This window comes from Barbus barbus (genome assembly GCF_936440315.1).
Source record: "Barbus barbus genome assembly, chromosome: 18".
Lineage (NCBI taxonomy): Eukaryota > Metazoa > Chordata > Actinopteri > Cypriniformes > Cyprinidae > Barbus > Barbus barbus.
Window position 1 is genome coordinate 20,546,637 of NC_136746.1, and position 12,629 is coordinate 20,559,265.

At 39.6% G+C, this 12,629-nt stretch overlaps 3 protein-coding genes across 7 annotated transcripts; 1 reads left to right on the forward strand and 2 right to left on the reverse strand.

The window, feature by feature from the left end:
- Positions 1–77: 77 nt before the first annotated feature.
- LOC306884522 (matrilin-3-like) lies at positions 78–4,175 on the reverse strand (the record flags this gene model as incomplete). Its single annotated transcript, XM_079440454.1, has 6 exons — positions 78–127; positions 324–425; positions 788–919; positions 1,153–1,728; positions 2,555–2,917; positions 4,007–4,175. 6 exons carry the CDS (start codon positions 4,173–4,175, stop codon positions 78–80), a joined length of 1,392 nt encoding a protein of 463 aa, XP_079296580.1.
- A 438-nt stretch (positions 4,176–4,613) lies between these two features.
- Positions 4,614–7,207, forward strand: LOC306884529 (mitochondrial transcription rescue factor 1-like). Of its 3 annotated transcripts, XR_013785450.1 has the most exons (5): positions 4,637–4,701; positions 5,347–5,774; positions 6,014–6,086; positions 6,275–6,602; positions 6,687–7,182. XR_013785450.1 is itself a non-coding variant. In XM_079440462.1 (4 exons), the coding sequence occupies exons 2-4, from the start codon at positions 5,356–5,358 to the stop codon at positions 6,455–6,457; spliced, it is 675 nt and encodes a 224-aa protein (XP_079296588.1). In that variant the 5' UTR covers positions 4,614–4,701; positions 5,347–5,355; the 3' UTR covers positions 6,458–7,207. The 3 variants fall into 3 exon arrangements, 2 of the variants coding, with proteins under 2 accessions (XP_079296588.1, XP_079296589.1); XM_079440462.1 differs by having other exon boundaries at positions 4,614–4,701; positions 6,275–7,207; XM_079440463.1 differs by having other exon boundaries at positions 4,657–4,696; positions 6,275–7,182.
- A 4-nt stretch (positions 7,208–7,211) lies between these two features.
- Positions 7,212–12,380, reverse strand: LOC306884518 (BEN domain-containing protein 3-like). Of its 3 annotated transcripts, none has more exons than XM_079440449.1 (4): positions 12,157–12,380; positions 11,408–11,462; positions 10,171–10,325; positions 7,212–10,006 (listed from the first exon to the last, which is right to left on the reverse strand). In XM_079440449.1, exons 2-4 carry the CDS (start codon positions 11,457–11,459, stop codon positions 7,754–7,756), a joined length of 2,460 nt encoding a protein of 819 aa, XP_079296575.1. In that variant the 5' UTR covers positions 11,460–11,462; positions 12,157–12,380; the 3' UTR covers positions 7,212–7,753. The 3 variants fall into 3 exon arrangements, with proteins under 3 accessions (XP_079296575.1, XP_079296576.1, XP_079296574.1); XM_079440450.1 differs by lacking the exon at positions 12,157–12,380 and adding an exon at positions 11,242–11,319 and having other exon boundaries at positions 11,404–11,460; XM_079440448.1 differs by lacking the exon at positions 12,157–12,380 and having other exon boundaries at positions 11,408–11,558.
- Between the last annotated feature and the right edge of the window lie 249 nt (positions 12,381–12,629).

The following is a 12,629-nucleotide window of genomic DNA, read 5'->3' on the forward strand; positions in this document are numbered from 1 at the left end:
ATTGTAGGCAGCTAATGAGAGATTAAATTGTTTTTTCTTCTTTTTAGAACAAGCTGTTTAGAGTCCCATCCTCCACTCTAGGCAAGCCGGAGATCAAACTGCTGCACTCTGTTTGAGATGTCATCCAGTAAGTAACAGTTAAGAAAAACATCACCCGTCACGATCATCAGGATTGCTATAGGACTGATTTCCTGATTAACACCAGCTTTGGAGAGAAACCAATATGAATATTAAAAGACATCATAAACCCTGTCCGCTATGTGACTGCTACAAAAAAAAACTCTCTCAGGACATGGAGATGCTGTATTAATCTGAAAGGATATGTCTGCTGGTGAGAGTCTGTATACTGTTGTGAACCTTCCTCTGAAATGCGATCTGAGCTTCACACATGCAGGCATTCTCAGTCAGATCTCCTCTTGCCTCTTCTGTAAAAGAAACAGACATGTTTTACTGTGTACTTAAAATGCTACAAATCTTTCCTTCACGCCTCAATTTATAGCCTACATTGACATAAATATTATCACTGCAGGTTTAATGACAATTTTAAAAACAAACTATCAGAGTACATAAACATAAACATTCCAGAGCACGTTATCTCATTATTTAAATGATTTATAATTCAGATATAATGTCTGAATATCATTTTTATATGGCATTTAGTTTGAGCCAAAAATCATTTCTGTGCACAAAAGTTACTGGATGCATTTCTTTAGAATGCATCAAAAAATATTCTTTACGATATGCATCAAATTTTTCAAATGATTTGATGCATATTTTTATGACAAACCATTGGTCTGCTTAGAGCACGTTTTCTTGTCAGAGTTGATAACATATCCTTCTCTGCACTTGCAGAAATAAGAGGCATTGTTGTTGACACAAATATGTTGGCAGTTGTGCCCAAGTGCACAAGCATCGAAACCTGCAAAATCAGCTTAATTATATTAAACATTATTGAGTCAGTGAGGCATACATTTAATTTTACATTTAATTTTAAATTAAATGTATTTATATAAATATAATTTATATATTTTTAATAATTGCATTTGATTTATTATTATAATACAATGTTTTATAATACATTTTTTATTAAATTAAAATATGATCTAATTGATTATTAACTGTATAAACAAAATAGGATCTTTATTCTCTTACCACAGAGTGTCTCCCTGAACTTAGATGTTAGTTTCTCGATCACTCCGTATGTCTCCACATAGAACACATGGTCATCAAGAGGCTGACTGGCCATCTGTTTGAGAGACCGCATATCTGCTCTGTCCACTCCGACAGCATATATTTCAATCCCAGAAGCCCTTGCTGCTGCTGCCACCTCTTCAACTTTATCTTGCGGCCTTCCATCGGTCACAATGATGGCCACCTTACCGATGTTCTTTTTTAGTGGCCGGGCTCCAGCGCTCTCTGTAAAAACCTGCTCCATGGCGGTTTTGATAGCCAGGCCAGTCATAGTTCCTGTTGAGAGGGGATCTATACGGGAGAAGGCCTGCTTGACCTCGGCCTTACTGAAGTACTTTTTCAGAAGGAACTCAATGTTGACGGTGCTGGCGTAGTTGACCAGGGCGACTCGTGTGGCATCGGATCCGATATCAAGAGAATCAACCATTTCAGAGAGGACGATTTTAACCTTCTCAAACTCTGCAGGACGGACGCTACGAGAACTGTCAATGATAAAAACCAGGTCTAGAGGACGACTCTTGCAAAGTTCTGCTGGAGCTGTAAGACATAAATAATTCATTGAAAATTAGTGTCACATTATTATACAACTGATTAAAAAGTGCAAAGTGTGGTGCTGAAAGAGATTAATATGTAAAAAGTGTTTGTTTATGAAAACGGGAGGCTCCTCAGTTAGCAGTGCAGTGCTGTGACTAAAAAAAAAGAAAGAAACTGAGTCAGTTAATCCCATTTGTGCTAAACAATTGCATTTCTGTAGACAATAAGCTTGGATTTAGCAAAAAATGGCCTCATTAATGCTATTTATCCTGCCTGTTTAATGCTAAATGACCAGAGGTATAACAATATATTGTGTCACAATATATTGCAATACAAAAATGTAACAATATGTATGATATATAGTGACAATATTGTGTATAATAAAGAAATATTATGCAATATTATGGATAGAAGTCTCACATTCTGACGGCACCCATTCACTGGAGAGGATCCATTGGTGAGCAAGTGAAAATCTGTTCTGCTGAAGAAACAAACTACATCTTGGATGATACGAGGATGAGTAATTTTTAGCAAATCTTGAACTATTCCTTTAACTGTTTATCATACATCTTAGAAGTAATAATTAAAAACTGTACAGTTTTAACTGACTGCAACACTACAAGTATTAAGAGAGCATCGCGTTGTAAAATCAGTATTGTGTATCAAACCGAATCGTGGCATGAATATATTGTTATACCCCTATAAATGACCATTCAGGTTTTTATGATTTCTCCTTGAAAGGAGAGAGAGAAAGAAGAGAAAGATTATTAAGAGGGACTCAAGAGGACCAGACTGTTCGTCTGCACCCGGTGGGGTGGGATTGGTCTACCTGGGTCAGTGGAAGGTTCGGCAGGGGCAGGTGTGCCATGAGGGGTACTGACTGGCTCTGGAGTGGTTGTTGTGATTGCTGTGGTTGTTGTGCTTGCTGTGGTTGTAGTCTGTGTTGGAGGTGGCGGGGGTAGGGTGGCTACCTTGGTGAGTGGCATGGGCACTGTAGGGACAGGTAGCACCACTGGAATTCTGGGAGGTGTGGGCACAACTGACCGGACAGGATGGACAGGTGAGATGGGCCGGACAGGTAAGGCAGGATGGTGGTAGATAAAGGGAGGCCCCTTCCAGGGCGGCCGCTGGTGGTGATGCTGATGAGGGTTGTGATGATGATAGCTGTAAAACCTGTGATTAAAGCCATGAGCTTTGTTTGGTTATAGAGAGAGAGAAAGAGAGGGTAAACAGAAACACAGAAATACAAAGATAGAAAGAGAGGAAAAATGCCAAGAATCCATAGACAGATGAAAAGGAAAAAACAGAGGAGAAAGACCAGTTGGGAGCAGGAAAGGGAGATTTAGAACAAGAAAAGGAGGGAGAGAAGCATTAAAGTGAGCCATTACTCTATTGGTTTAAAGCAATATGATATTGATGTGGGTTTAAAGTGACACTTTTTGGTTGTTAGCAGAAGCATGAGCTAAAAGTCTCCATTGTCAAGCAGTGAGGCAAAGTCAGTTGACTGTTCAGAGGTTCTCTGTGAATGGCTGCAACATTTAACATGTAAGCCAGAAGGAAAAAATGGTGTAGCCCCAGATCCAGTTCTCATGTAAAAAAACAAACAAACAAAAATATATACCTGTATATATATATATATATATATATATATATATATATATATATATATATATATATATATATATATATATATATATCTCATTTACGGGACAGAAGTATATAGCTTTGCTATTATTTCAGTTAGTATTTTGAAAGATATGTTTTAAAGCTCACAAATCATGTAAAGATTTTTAATAAGCAATAGAAAACAAGATTTGTATGCTTTAATTATTCCTGTAATGTATTAGCTAACCACTGCTCCCAAGGTTTTAGAAGTTTAAAGGTCTCTGATCCATCATTAAGCACTTGTTGAGAAAGACAAAAAAAAAAAAAAAAACACGGCTAATAATAGGCCTACTGTAAAACAGAAAGTCCATCTGTGTGTAGATTACATACTTTTACGGGACTATATTAGGCTAGGTTAGTTTTGTCCCTGAGGAGCACTAATGCCATTTAAAATACAAACAAAAAGAACTTCTGTTGTTCACTATTTCGCTAGTTTAAAGAAATAATAATAGGCAATAACAATGTTAACATATTTTAAATATTAATTTAAATCAAGGCTTGAAAAGAATTACAAGTGTAGATTTCACATTATTTTAATAGCCTATAAATAATGATAATTCATAATAAAGTTACAAATAACTGTATCAATAAAATGATAATAATAATAAATGATTACCTCCAAAGTTGATGGAGTTGCCGTGTCCAGGCATATTGGGGGTGAAGTGAGATCTCTGCCGGTCTCCATACAGCTGGTTATGGTTCCTTAAATAAGGGCCATATGTACCCTGCGCCTCCATTAAAAATGCAGACAAATAAAAGACAGAAATGCAAATAAAGCATGTCATGTTGATGAAGATGGATGCAGGAATCTCTGTCCTTGTGTTTATTCCGACCCACTGTGAAAGTTTCGACAGGAGGAGGCGCTCACATGATGTTTTAAAGCCGTTAGCCCCAAGACGTCCAACGCGAGCCACCAATCCAGAGAAACAAGTGCGTTTAACTGGGCGGGTGTTTAGTCTTCTAAATGTAGCACTAGAATTGCATAGAGAGTAGGCTACACATGAGTAGGCTACACATAGCGCCCAAAGCATTCTGGAAATTCTGTAAAAAAAAAAAAAAAAAATAGTAATGTTTATTAACTTATATAATTAACTTATATATATCTAAAACCCTAATGATATATAATGTAGTTCTATATAATATAATGCAGAAATGTAATTATGCAATGTGTATAATATAATAATTCATCCCGACTCTAGAGAGCGCTGTAACATTGCACTACTACAGCAGCAGCGACTGCTGGTTTGTTTTTACTGTGCTCGTTGATCAGCTCGAGATTAGAGTCAAGGGGAGTGCTCTCAACTCAGTTAGGTAAAATTATCTTTTTAAATCGTTGTTAAACAAACAAGTATTGTTTTTGGATTTGTTGATGGTGAAGTAACTTACCCTGAAGTATTATCGTGAGCAGTGGTTTGGGGTATAAACAAACACGTTATGAGTGGCTGTCTATGCAAATTCTGATTATATTATCGTCATGAGAATGTCAGATTTTCACATATTGTAACCTGTCATGCTTTTCCTTATGTCTGTACTTGAATATCATTTACATTTCCCTCCTCAGATCTGTTATTTGGATAATTGTACAGACAAGTCCTTTAGTACTATATTGTGTGAAGTTTAGACAACATGAAAGCAACGACATTTGTCAGCGATGTCGAGCTAAATGTCTTGCATTTATTTACATCTAACATAATAAATAAATATATATATATATATATATATATATATATATATATATATATGTATATATATATATATATACGTAAACATAACATTTACAGAATTAGGACTTTACTTAACCGTCTTTAAAGAATGAGCAAGCATACCAGGATACACACTGTTGGTTTAGAAGATTTCCAGAGCATTTAGAGCTGAATCTAGGGACTTTGAAGAATGTAAAGTGTGCTTGGATGTTACCTCTTTTCTCTGATCTTTTTCTCTTGTGTCTGTTTTCAGTGTCACAGTATGCAGAGTCTGTCAGTGCAGGCGCTGGCCCTGCGGCAGCTAGGCAGACTGAACTCCCTGCAGATGCTCACACCATGCCATGCCTCTGGTCTCAACATGTGGTGCCCACGAACATTACACGCGCGTCAGTTGTGGGGTTCAGCCACACACCGGACAGCTATGGGGGTGAAATCATGGGACATTCGGCAGAGCTGGTCACTCCATCAGACCCGATTCAAGAGCACGAGAAAGAAAGGGAAGCAAAAAGCAATGCAGCAGCAGGAGGAGGAGGAGGAACAGGAAGATGCAGAGGCTAGTGATTATGAGGATGAGCTTCCAGATGACCCAAGCCTGCCAAAAGACTATAAAGACCATGAGAAAACTGTCCAATCTCTACGTTTCGATCTGGTTTTGAAGACCGGATTGGACATTGCACGAAAGTAAGTCAGAGAAACTGTCAATCATGTTCAAAGGTTAATTCTGCCACACTGGTGAGTTGCAAACTAGTGTTTTCAGTTCCAATTGCAGATGCAACTCCTAGTTTTTACCTCATAGAACCCAATCAGAGAATGGGCTGATGATGTTCATAAACAAGCTTTGCTCTCCTTTATCTCAGGCTATACATTTATTTTGTGGTGTTTTGGCCAGTGGCAGTGATTAACACGTATCTCTTTCACAGTGGTGTGGAGGATGCTTTCTATAACCTCAAATTGAGACTAAATGGTCAGAAACTTACCAAGAAGAGCAAAATGGTGAGTCGGCACCCTCTAGTGGTATAATCAGAAAGAACTTTCCTCAAAAATATCTTAAGACTAGCTGAACAAATTATGGATGTAATGAAAAAAACACCCTGCTTGTGGTAGTTTTCCCATTACTGAATTAAACTGACTACTGATTAGTATAGACACCTTAATTTAACATTAAATTTGGCCTCCTACAGGTTAAAGTGGGGGATACACTGGATCTGATCCTAAATGAGGACAAGGAAATGGACACAGTCTTGCTGAAGAGAGTGATCTTGAAAAAGGTGGTTGGAGAGACAAAAGATGCAGAAAAGCAGAGAGTCATTCTAAGAACCTGGAAACACCTACAACTTCCCAGACAGGATGTGTACAAGCAGTAAAGACCAATTCTGTGATGTTTGAGAGATGAAAGATCAGAAAATAGGGCAAAACTGGTATTTCCTATTCCACTCTCCAACCATTTGATTCTGAAACTGCAAATTGAGGATTTAATGAGCTGTTTTCTATGCCCAACAAAAACTGAAGGTCTTTCTCACATCTATTCACTTAACAGTAGTTCTCATAACTGTTTCATACTACTTAAAGGTGTTTTGTTTTTTTACTTTACAGGTCACAAATGGAACACAAGCAAATGCTATTATTTAGAAGTGGTTTTGGTTATATGCATTTTTTATTTTTATCTAATATTTACTAGATTCATAAAATAATATTGTGGGATGAATCAGATAGTGTTTGGGTATCAGTTGTTTTCTGATACCTTTAGTTTTCACCATTGTCTTTATGACATTGGTAGATTTTCAATGAGCAGTTTTCAGAAAGGGTACAGAGTGCCTTTGCATACAACTGTACTAAGATTAACAGACAACAAAAAAAGTAAATATTAAAAGGTTTTTGCAGAGCAGTTATGCAAAAATATTTAAAAGTTAGTCAGAACCCAAACACCCAACTCTTAGTTTTTTTCTTCATTATAATGGTCAGTGGTGGAATATACAAAGAACACATTTATTCTTGAAAAACATCAAAGATAAAATCTTCCCTTAGGTATTTTTATGATTTTCTCTGACTGTAAAAGGCTCCTATTGACCCTCACTTATGTATCTGAAGTAAAATAAAAAGGAACATGAAACACATCTTGGCTAGGAAGTGAATTTTTATTTAAAAATATATAACATAACCTGGTGCTATAGTTAAGTACAGATGAATAAGATTTACTTCCTGGAAGGCATGACATACTTCAATATGTTGATAATTAGAAAAAGCCAGTGCTGCAACATTGCTACAACTTAAAACAATATATATATATTTATTTATATATCATCTCTGCCCTCACCTGAAACTAAAGTGACCTATTGTTTTTAAAAACTAAATGTTTACATTTAAATTGATTAAGGCTAACTTTAGCTTATCTATTAATTAGACATTAGAATAACATCAATAATATTTTGGCATATAAATAGTAACACTAATATTTCACTGTCATGTGATAGTGGCTTCAATCACTAACTTTGTCACCAACGAAACCTTCCTGTTTAAGGCCATGGATGTGAACTCGACCAGCCGAACTAGACCTTAAACAAGAACAAGTTTCAATATGCTTCAGCTTATGGACTTGTGCAAATAACAGGTATATTGTGTAAAATATAGGAAAACAGGTCTGCACTTTGCAGGAACATTGTCTAAGAATAAGTCACAGTGTTGTTTGATCTCTTTGCCTTCTTTAGAATGTCACATTTCTTGCGATTGGGGCGCCTGCAGCGCTCGTCAATGCTTGGCACGCATTCATAGTGCCACACTTCCTCCATTTTGTCAACTGGATAGACAGCATCCACATAATGACGAATAAGTCGGAGACGCACAGGGTCCAGCTGTTTCTTGTTGCAGGCCCCAGAGTGGTTGTACTGCAGCCGTAAATTTTCCTGCGTGAAAAGTTCCGGGAAGAGACGGACGAGAAGGCGAGCAGCAAAATTTCCTACAGACAGACTCTGTTGAATAATTTCCCTCACTTCTGCATCCGTGAGCAGGTACTCCGAAGGCACTGGGAAGTCTGGGGTGGACACCGAAAGGTCCTCAAGAGGAATTTTGCAGAAGTCCTTGCTGCTTCTCTCCAGGGGTGAAGACAGGACTTCAAAGTCCTCTTTCAGGCGATCCGAACTAAGAACATTGATTTGCCCAGCAGTTAGCAGCGAGTCTTTTGGGTCAGGCTCTTGGTCGGGTGAACAAGCCTTCCGTTGTTGCTGGTATGAACGCCGTTGGTCGGTATCCCGACGCCTACAGCGCTCATCAAGTTTGCCGACAAACTCAAGGGTCCACACCCGGTCGTTCTTAGCTTGTGGATAAAGCAGCTGGACGTAATGCCGGATGAGACTGATTCGAAGGGGATCCAGCTGTTTCTTTCCTAGAGAGCCACTGCAGTTGTAGTATTTTCGTGCATTCTCGTAAGTAAACAGCTCAGGGAACATGAGAACCAGGAGTCGAGATGCAAAGTTCCCAATTGATAAACTGCTTTCATAGTTATTCTTCAGCTGTTCCTTAGTAAGTAAATACTCCCGAGGAACATCAAAGTCCGGAGGAGGAATCTCCAGTTTGTCAAAATCCACAGGCTCCAGCCACGATTTCTTAGACCTGCGATTTGGTTTCTCGTAATCACACAGATCACTGATCTTAACAATGGAGATGTTATCAGGCTGGCGAGTGGTGTCAAACATCTCTTGGTTGTCACGACTGCTGCCATTGACTGAAGCATTCTCCAGTGCTTCCTCCATTCGTTGTACGCACAGCTGCAGCCAGGTTTCTTCTGGGATATCAGGGAAATTGGCCTCCAAGTATTTTCGTATAATTTCTAGTCTGTCTGAGTCAATGATCAACTGTCCAATGCTGTCGTGGCCCTCTGGCAACTTTCCCTCCTCAAACACCTCCGGAAAGAGTCTGTTCAACAAAAACACAACAAGCTCCTCCGGCGAAGTTAAGTCTTCAGAGTCTGCCTCATGTTGGTCAAACACTACATCTGAACTGACATTGAGATGAACATCATTGTTCTCTCCAGAGTTGAGGGAAAGACTGTCGTCCTGGGCATCTTCACTGATGAAATGACAAGCATGATTTTGTTCCAAGTCAAAACCGACAAGCACTGGAGCCTGTTTGTCGCACATCTGACCACTCTCCATGTCCTTCTGAGCCCAGAAGCGATTCAAGAAATCATTGATCTGCAGCAAGCACTCCATCTGCCAGACATTTTCATTTTTCACCAGCGGGTAGCAGACTTCCACATAGTTACGGATTAGCTGAAGATGCAAAGAATCTAATGTGCGTTTGGTTGTAAGGCTGCATGTGCTGCAGCCATGCGTGCATTCTTTTGCTGTAAAAAGTACTGGGAACAGTTGAACGAGGAGTCTGCAGCCAAGATCTCCCGCAGTGGACGTTTGCTCCATCAACTGGGTGAGTTCTTCGCTGGTCAGCTGGTATTCAGGAGGAGGTTGAAATTCCATGACCATCTCAGAGGGCTTCATCTGCTTTTTGATGCGCGTCACTTCAAGCGAGAGCAAATCCACCTTACTGTGCAGCTGGGTCATGCTGGAATTCAGTGTGTTGAGGAGGAAGAACATCTTCTCGATGAGCGGGTAGAGGTGAGAATCCAAGGCAGCAGGAGACCCTGTGACCCCCACATTAGTGGAGGCCTTAAGCATGTGATGCTTTCTAGAGTTGCCCAGTTTTTGTAAGTGAACACCATTATGGCTTGCTCTGACTCCATCGTGGGCTCCATGCTGTTCCAAATTGGATGCAGCCTTACGCTCAGAAATGCGATGTGTGATGCTGTAGAGTGGTTTCCTGTATGAAGAGATGGGAATCTGCTCCTGTGGAGATAATCTGTGACTGTGAGAACATGACCTGCTTCCATTATCTGAACTGCTTTCAAGGAGATGTTCTCCTGCCTGGAAAGTAAGTGAGATGTTGCTGTTAATAGCTTGTACCAAAAGAAAAATCTCAATCAAATCCCTTCAGCAAATTATATCCCAAATGCAATGTTTAACCAGTAGAAAAATTAAAGTTTTGATTTAAACAAATGTTCCTTTTAATTATAAGCACTTCATCTTACCTGTGTTGTCACCTTGACCCTCTTCCCACTAGTAGGCCCTTCCACCTCAGGGATTACGTGTGTTGCTGATCGTTTTGTAATGCGTTTAAAGAAGCTCTCCATCTTTCCCTCTGTGTTTTCAATAACATCCTCTGCATCTTTCTCGACTTTAACTTCTGGAGAAAAGCCAAGCATTCAAAACTATTCAAGAATGCTGAGAAACACCGAAAGACATAATTTTACAAATCTGTATAACCGTAATGAGGAGACAGAGCACTCTGGCCTAATTTTCATGTCGTATTTGAATCGGTCTCAGTTGATCTGATCACAAATGATCAGCCAAGATATTTACAACTGGTATAGCATGCATCTTCTGTGACCATTTACATTATCTCTTTTTGATGTTTTATATTTCTGTTTTTTACAAATGTGATGTTTTGTCAAGAATTCAAGTTATTTTAGTGAAGCACCTCTATAAACTGGATAACAGAAAGTGTTTCACATGACCTGTGCTACTGCATATTGATATCAGGCATACCAAACAAGTTCCATGAGGTGTTGTGAATGTATACAAATGTGCTTTTTCACTGTTGTCAGCATGAAATGGAAATTGTGATCGCCTTATCTTCCTATCAAGTGAAACGGCTTCTTGAAAGCAAAAAAAAAATTATATATATATATATATAGGGTACTTGATTTTGTCGAGAGAATTGTTTGGAACGTTGTCTTTCGTTAATTGCTGTAGATTGATATGGAGTCACCGCTTGCTGGAAAGTGCATTGATTAAAAGTGCATCATTATTAAAGAGATGTATTCGATGTAAAGATTATGTGGGCACACTATTTAAAAAATTATGTGCACTGAGAAGTTATAATAAATATGGCTACATTCCATAAAAATAAGAATGGTTTACTTAATGAAAGTAATAAAAAACCTTTCATGAAAAGGTTGGTTTCTGTCTAATGTAACCAGCAGCAATTCACATTTGTTTTAGGGCAGTGGTTGATTTTACAGGTAGGCACTTACTCTATAAATGCAATGTCATGCCTTTTTGACAACATCTGAGGTTCTGTCTCCCCTAAATATTTATACCTGTATTTAGAGCTGATTTCTGTTTCATGTTATCCAATCAGTTGATTTGGACTGTTTGTTTCGATGTGATGCATGTTACTAGACAAAGATGTTGTGATGTTTAATGAAAGTTCAAAAGGGCAAAGAAAGGTGAGAATGATTTTAGTGTGAATCGTTATTTACCTACTTTTATCAGGCACTTGTCCGTCTGCATTAACCATGCACACAGAAGAGCTCATGTCCTGGGAAAAGACACACAAGACTGATATTATCTGACAGTCACACATCTAATCTGCCCACTAGCCTATATGTCTTATACACTTCTCTCTTACACTTGTCAGTTATAGCAGCTGTTGGGGTAATGGAAGTTTAGAAATATCTGACTGTCATATTGATAAGATCATAATTTGTTTGAAATAGGAAGCATTGCTTAAAGACAGTGAAGTCAGTATCACAAACGACTGGACACAATCATGGCAAGCGTGTGAAAATCGAGATGCGTGGTGAATGTTTTCCACGGTGAAGTTCGGTGAGGTTGTTTTCCTATTTGTTTTTCATGTCTTGCACCGTGAAGTCTCGCCAGAGCACCGGAGCGGCGCTGCTTCACCGTACCGACCCCCGTCCACCGGCTCCACTTCCTCATTCTTCCAGTGGAAACCCCACGGATCGGTACAACCGCGGAGACAGCCGGACAAGCGGCTATCTACTGCGTTCCTTCTGCGGACAGCATATGTCTTAAGAAAATTACGTACGGTTTTTTGCTGTAATACGAAGTGCTGCCCTTCTCTCCCGTGTTTCCCCTCCCTCCTTCCCTCCCCCGTGCGCAACTCTCCCTCTTGCGTTACGCGGCAAGAAAAACATCCACCGATGAGTTTTCGCTCCGTCTCCCGCGCCACGGCGCGCATAAACTACCTGCGCGGCTGAAATCAAGCTCACCTTTGCGACTCCGGCCAGCCGTGTGCAGCAGGTTAGGAGGCATTAGCCATGGTCGTGTCTTTAAATTCTGTGGATTTGTCCACGGGTAACTGTTGTCCGTGTTTCTCTCCGCTGCTTTTTTTTTTCTCTAGTCAGTGCCCTCTCGCGTGACGTGACGGTACTGTGTCATTTCCGCACAGCTGTAGGTTTGCTGTGGGTTTTTGCCAGCCCACCCCACGTGAATCCCTGAGCTGCTGCGCCGTGGCAGTGAAACACGCGGAGTGCGCTCTGTGGCGTGGGACTTCTCGTGACACAGTAGTCATTTCGAGAGGCCCCTCGAGCCTCGCGCCTGAGTTCCATGAGTGTAAATCACCCGCGTCATAGACGCTTGTGACCATACAAAGCTACATCAACCTACAGTTGAATTTGTTTAGAAAACTTGTAATAACAAGTGAAAAAAACAAATAATAATGCATAAATATGATATTTTAAAT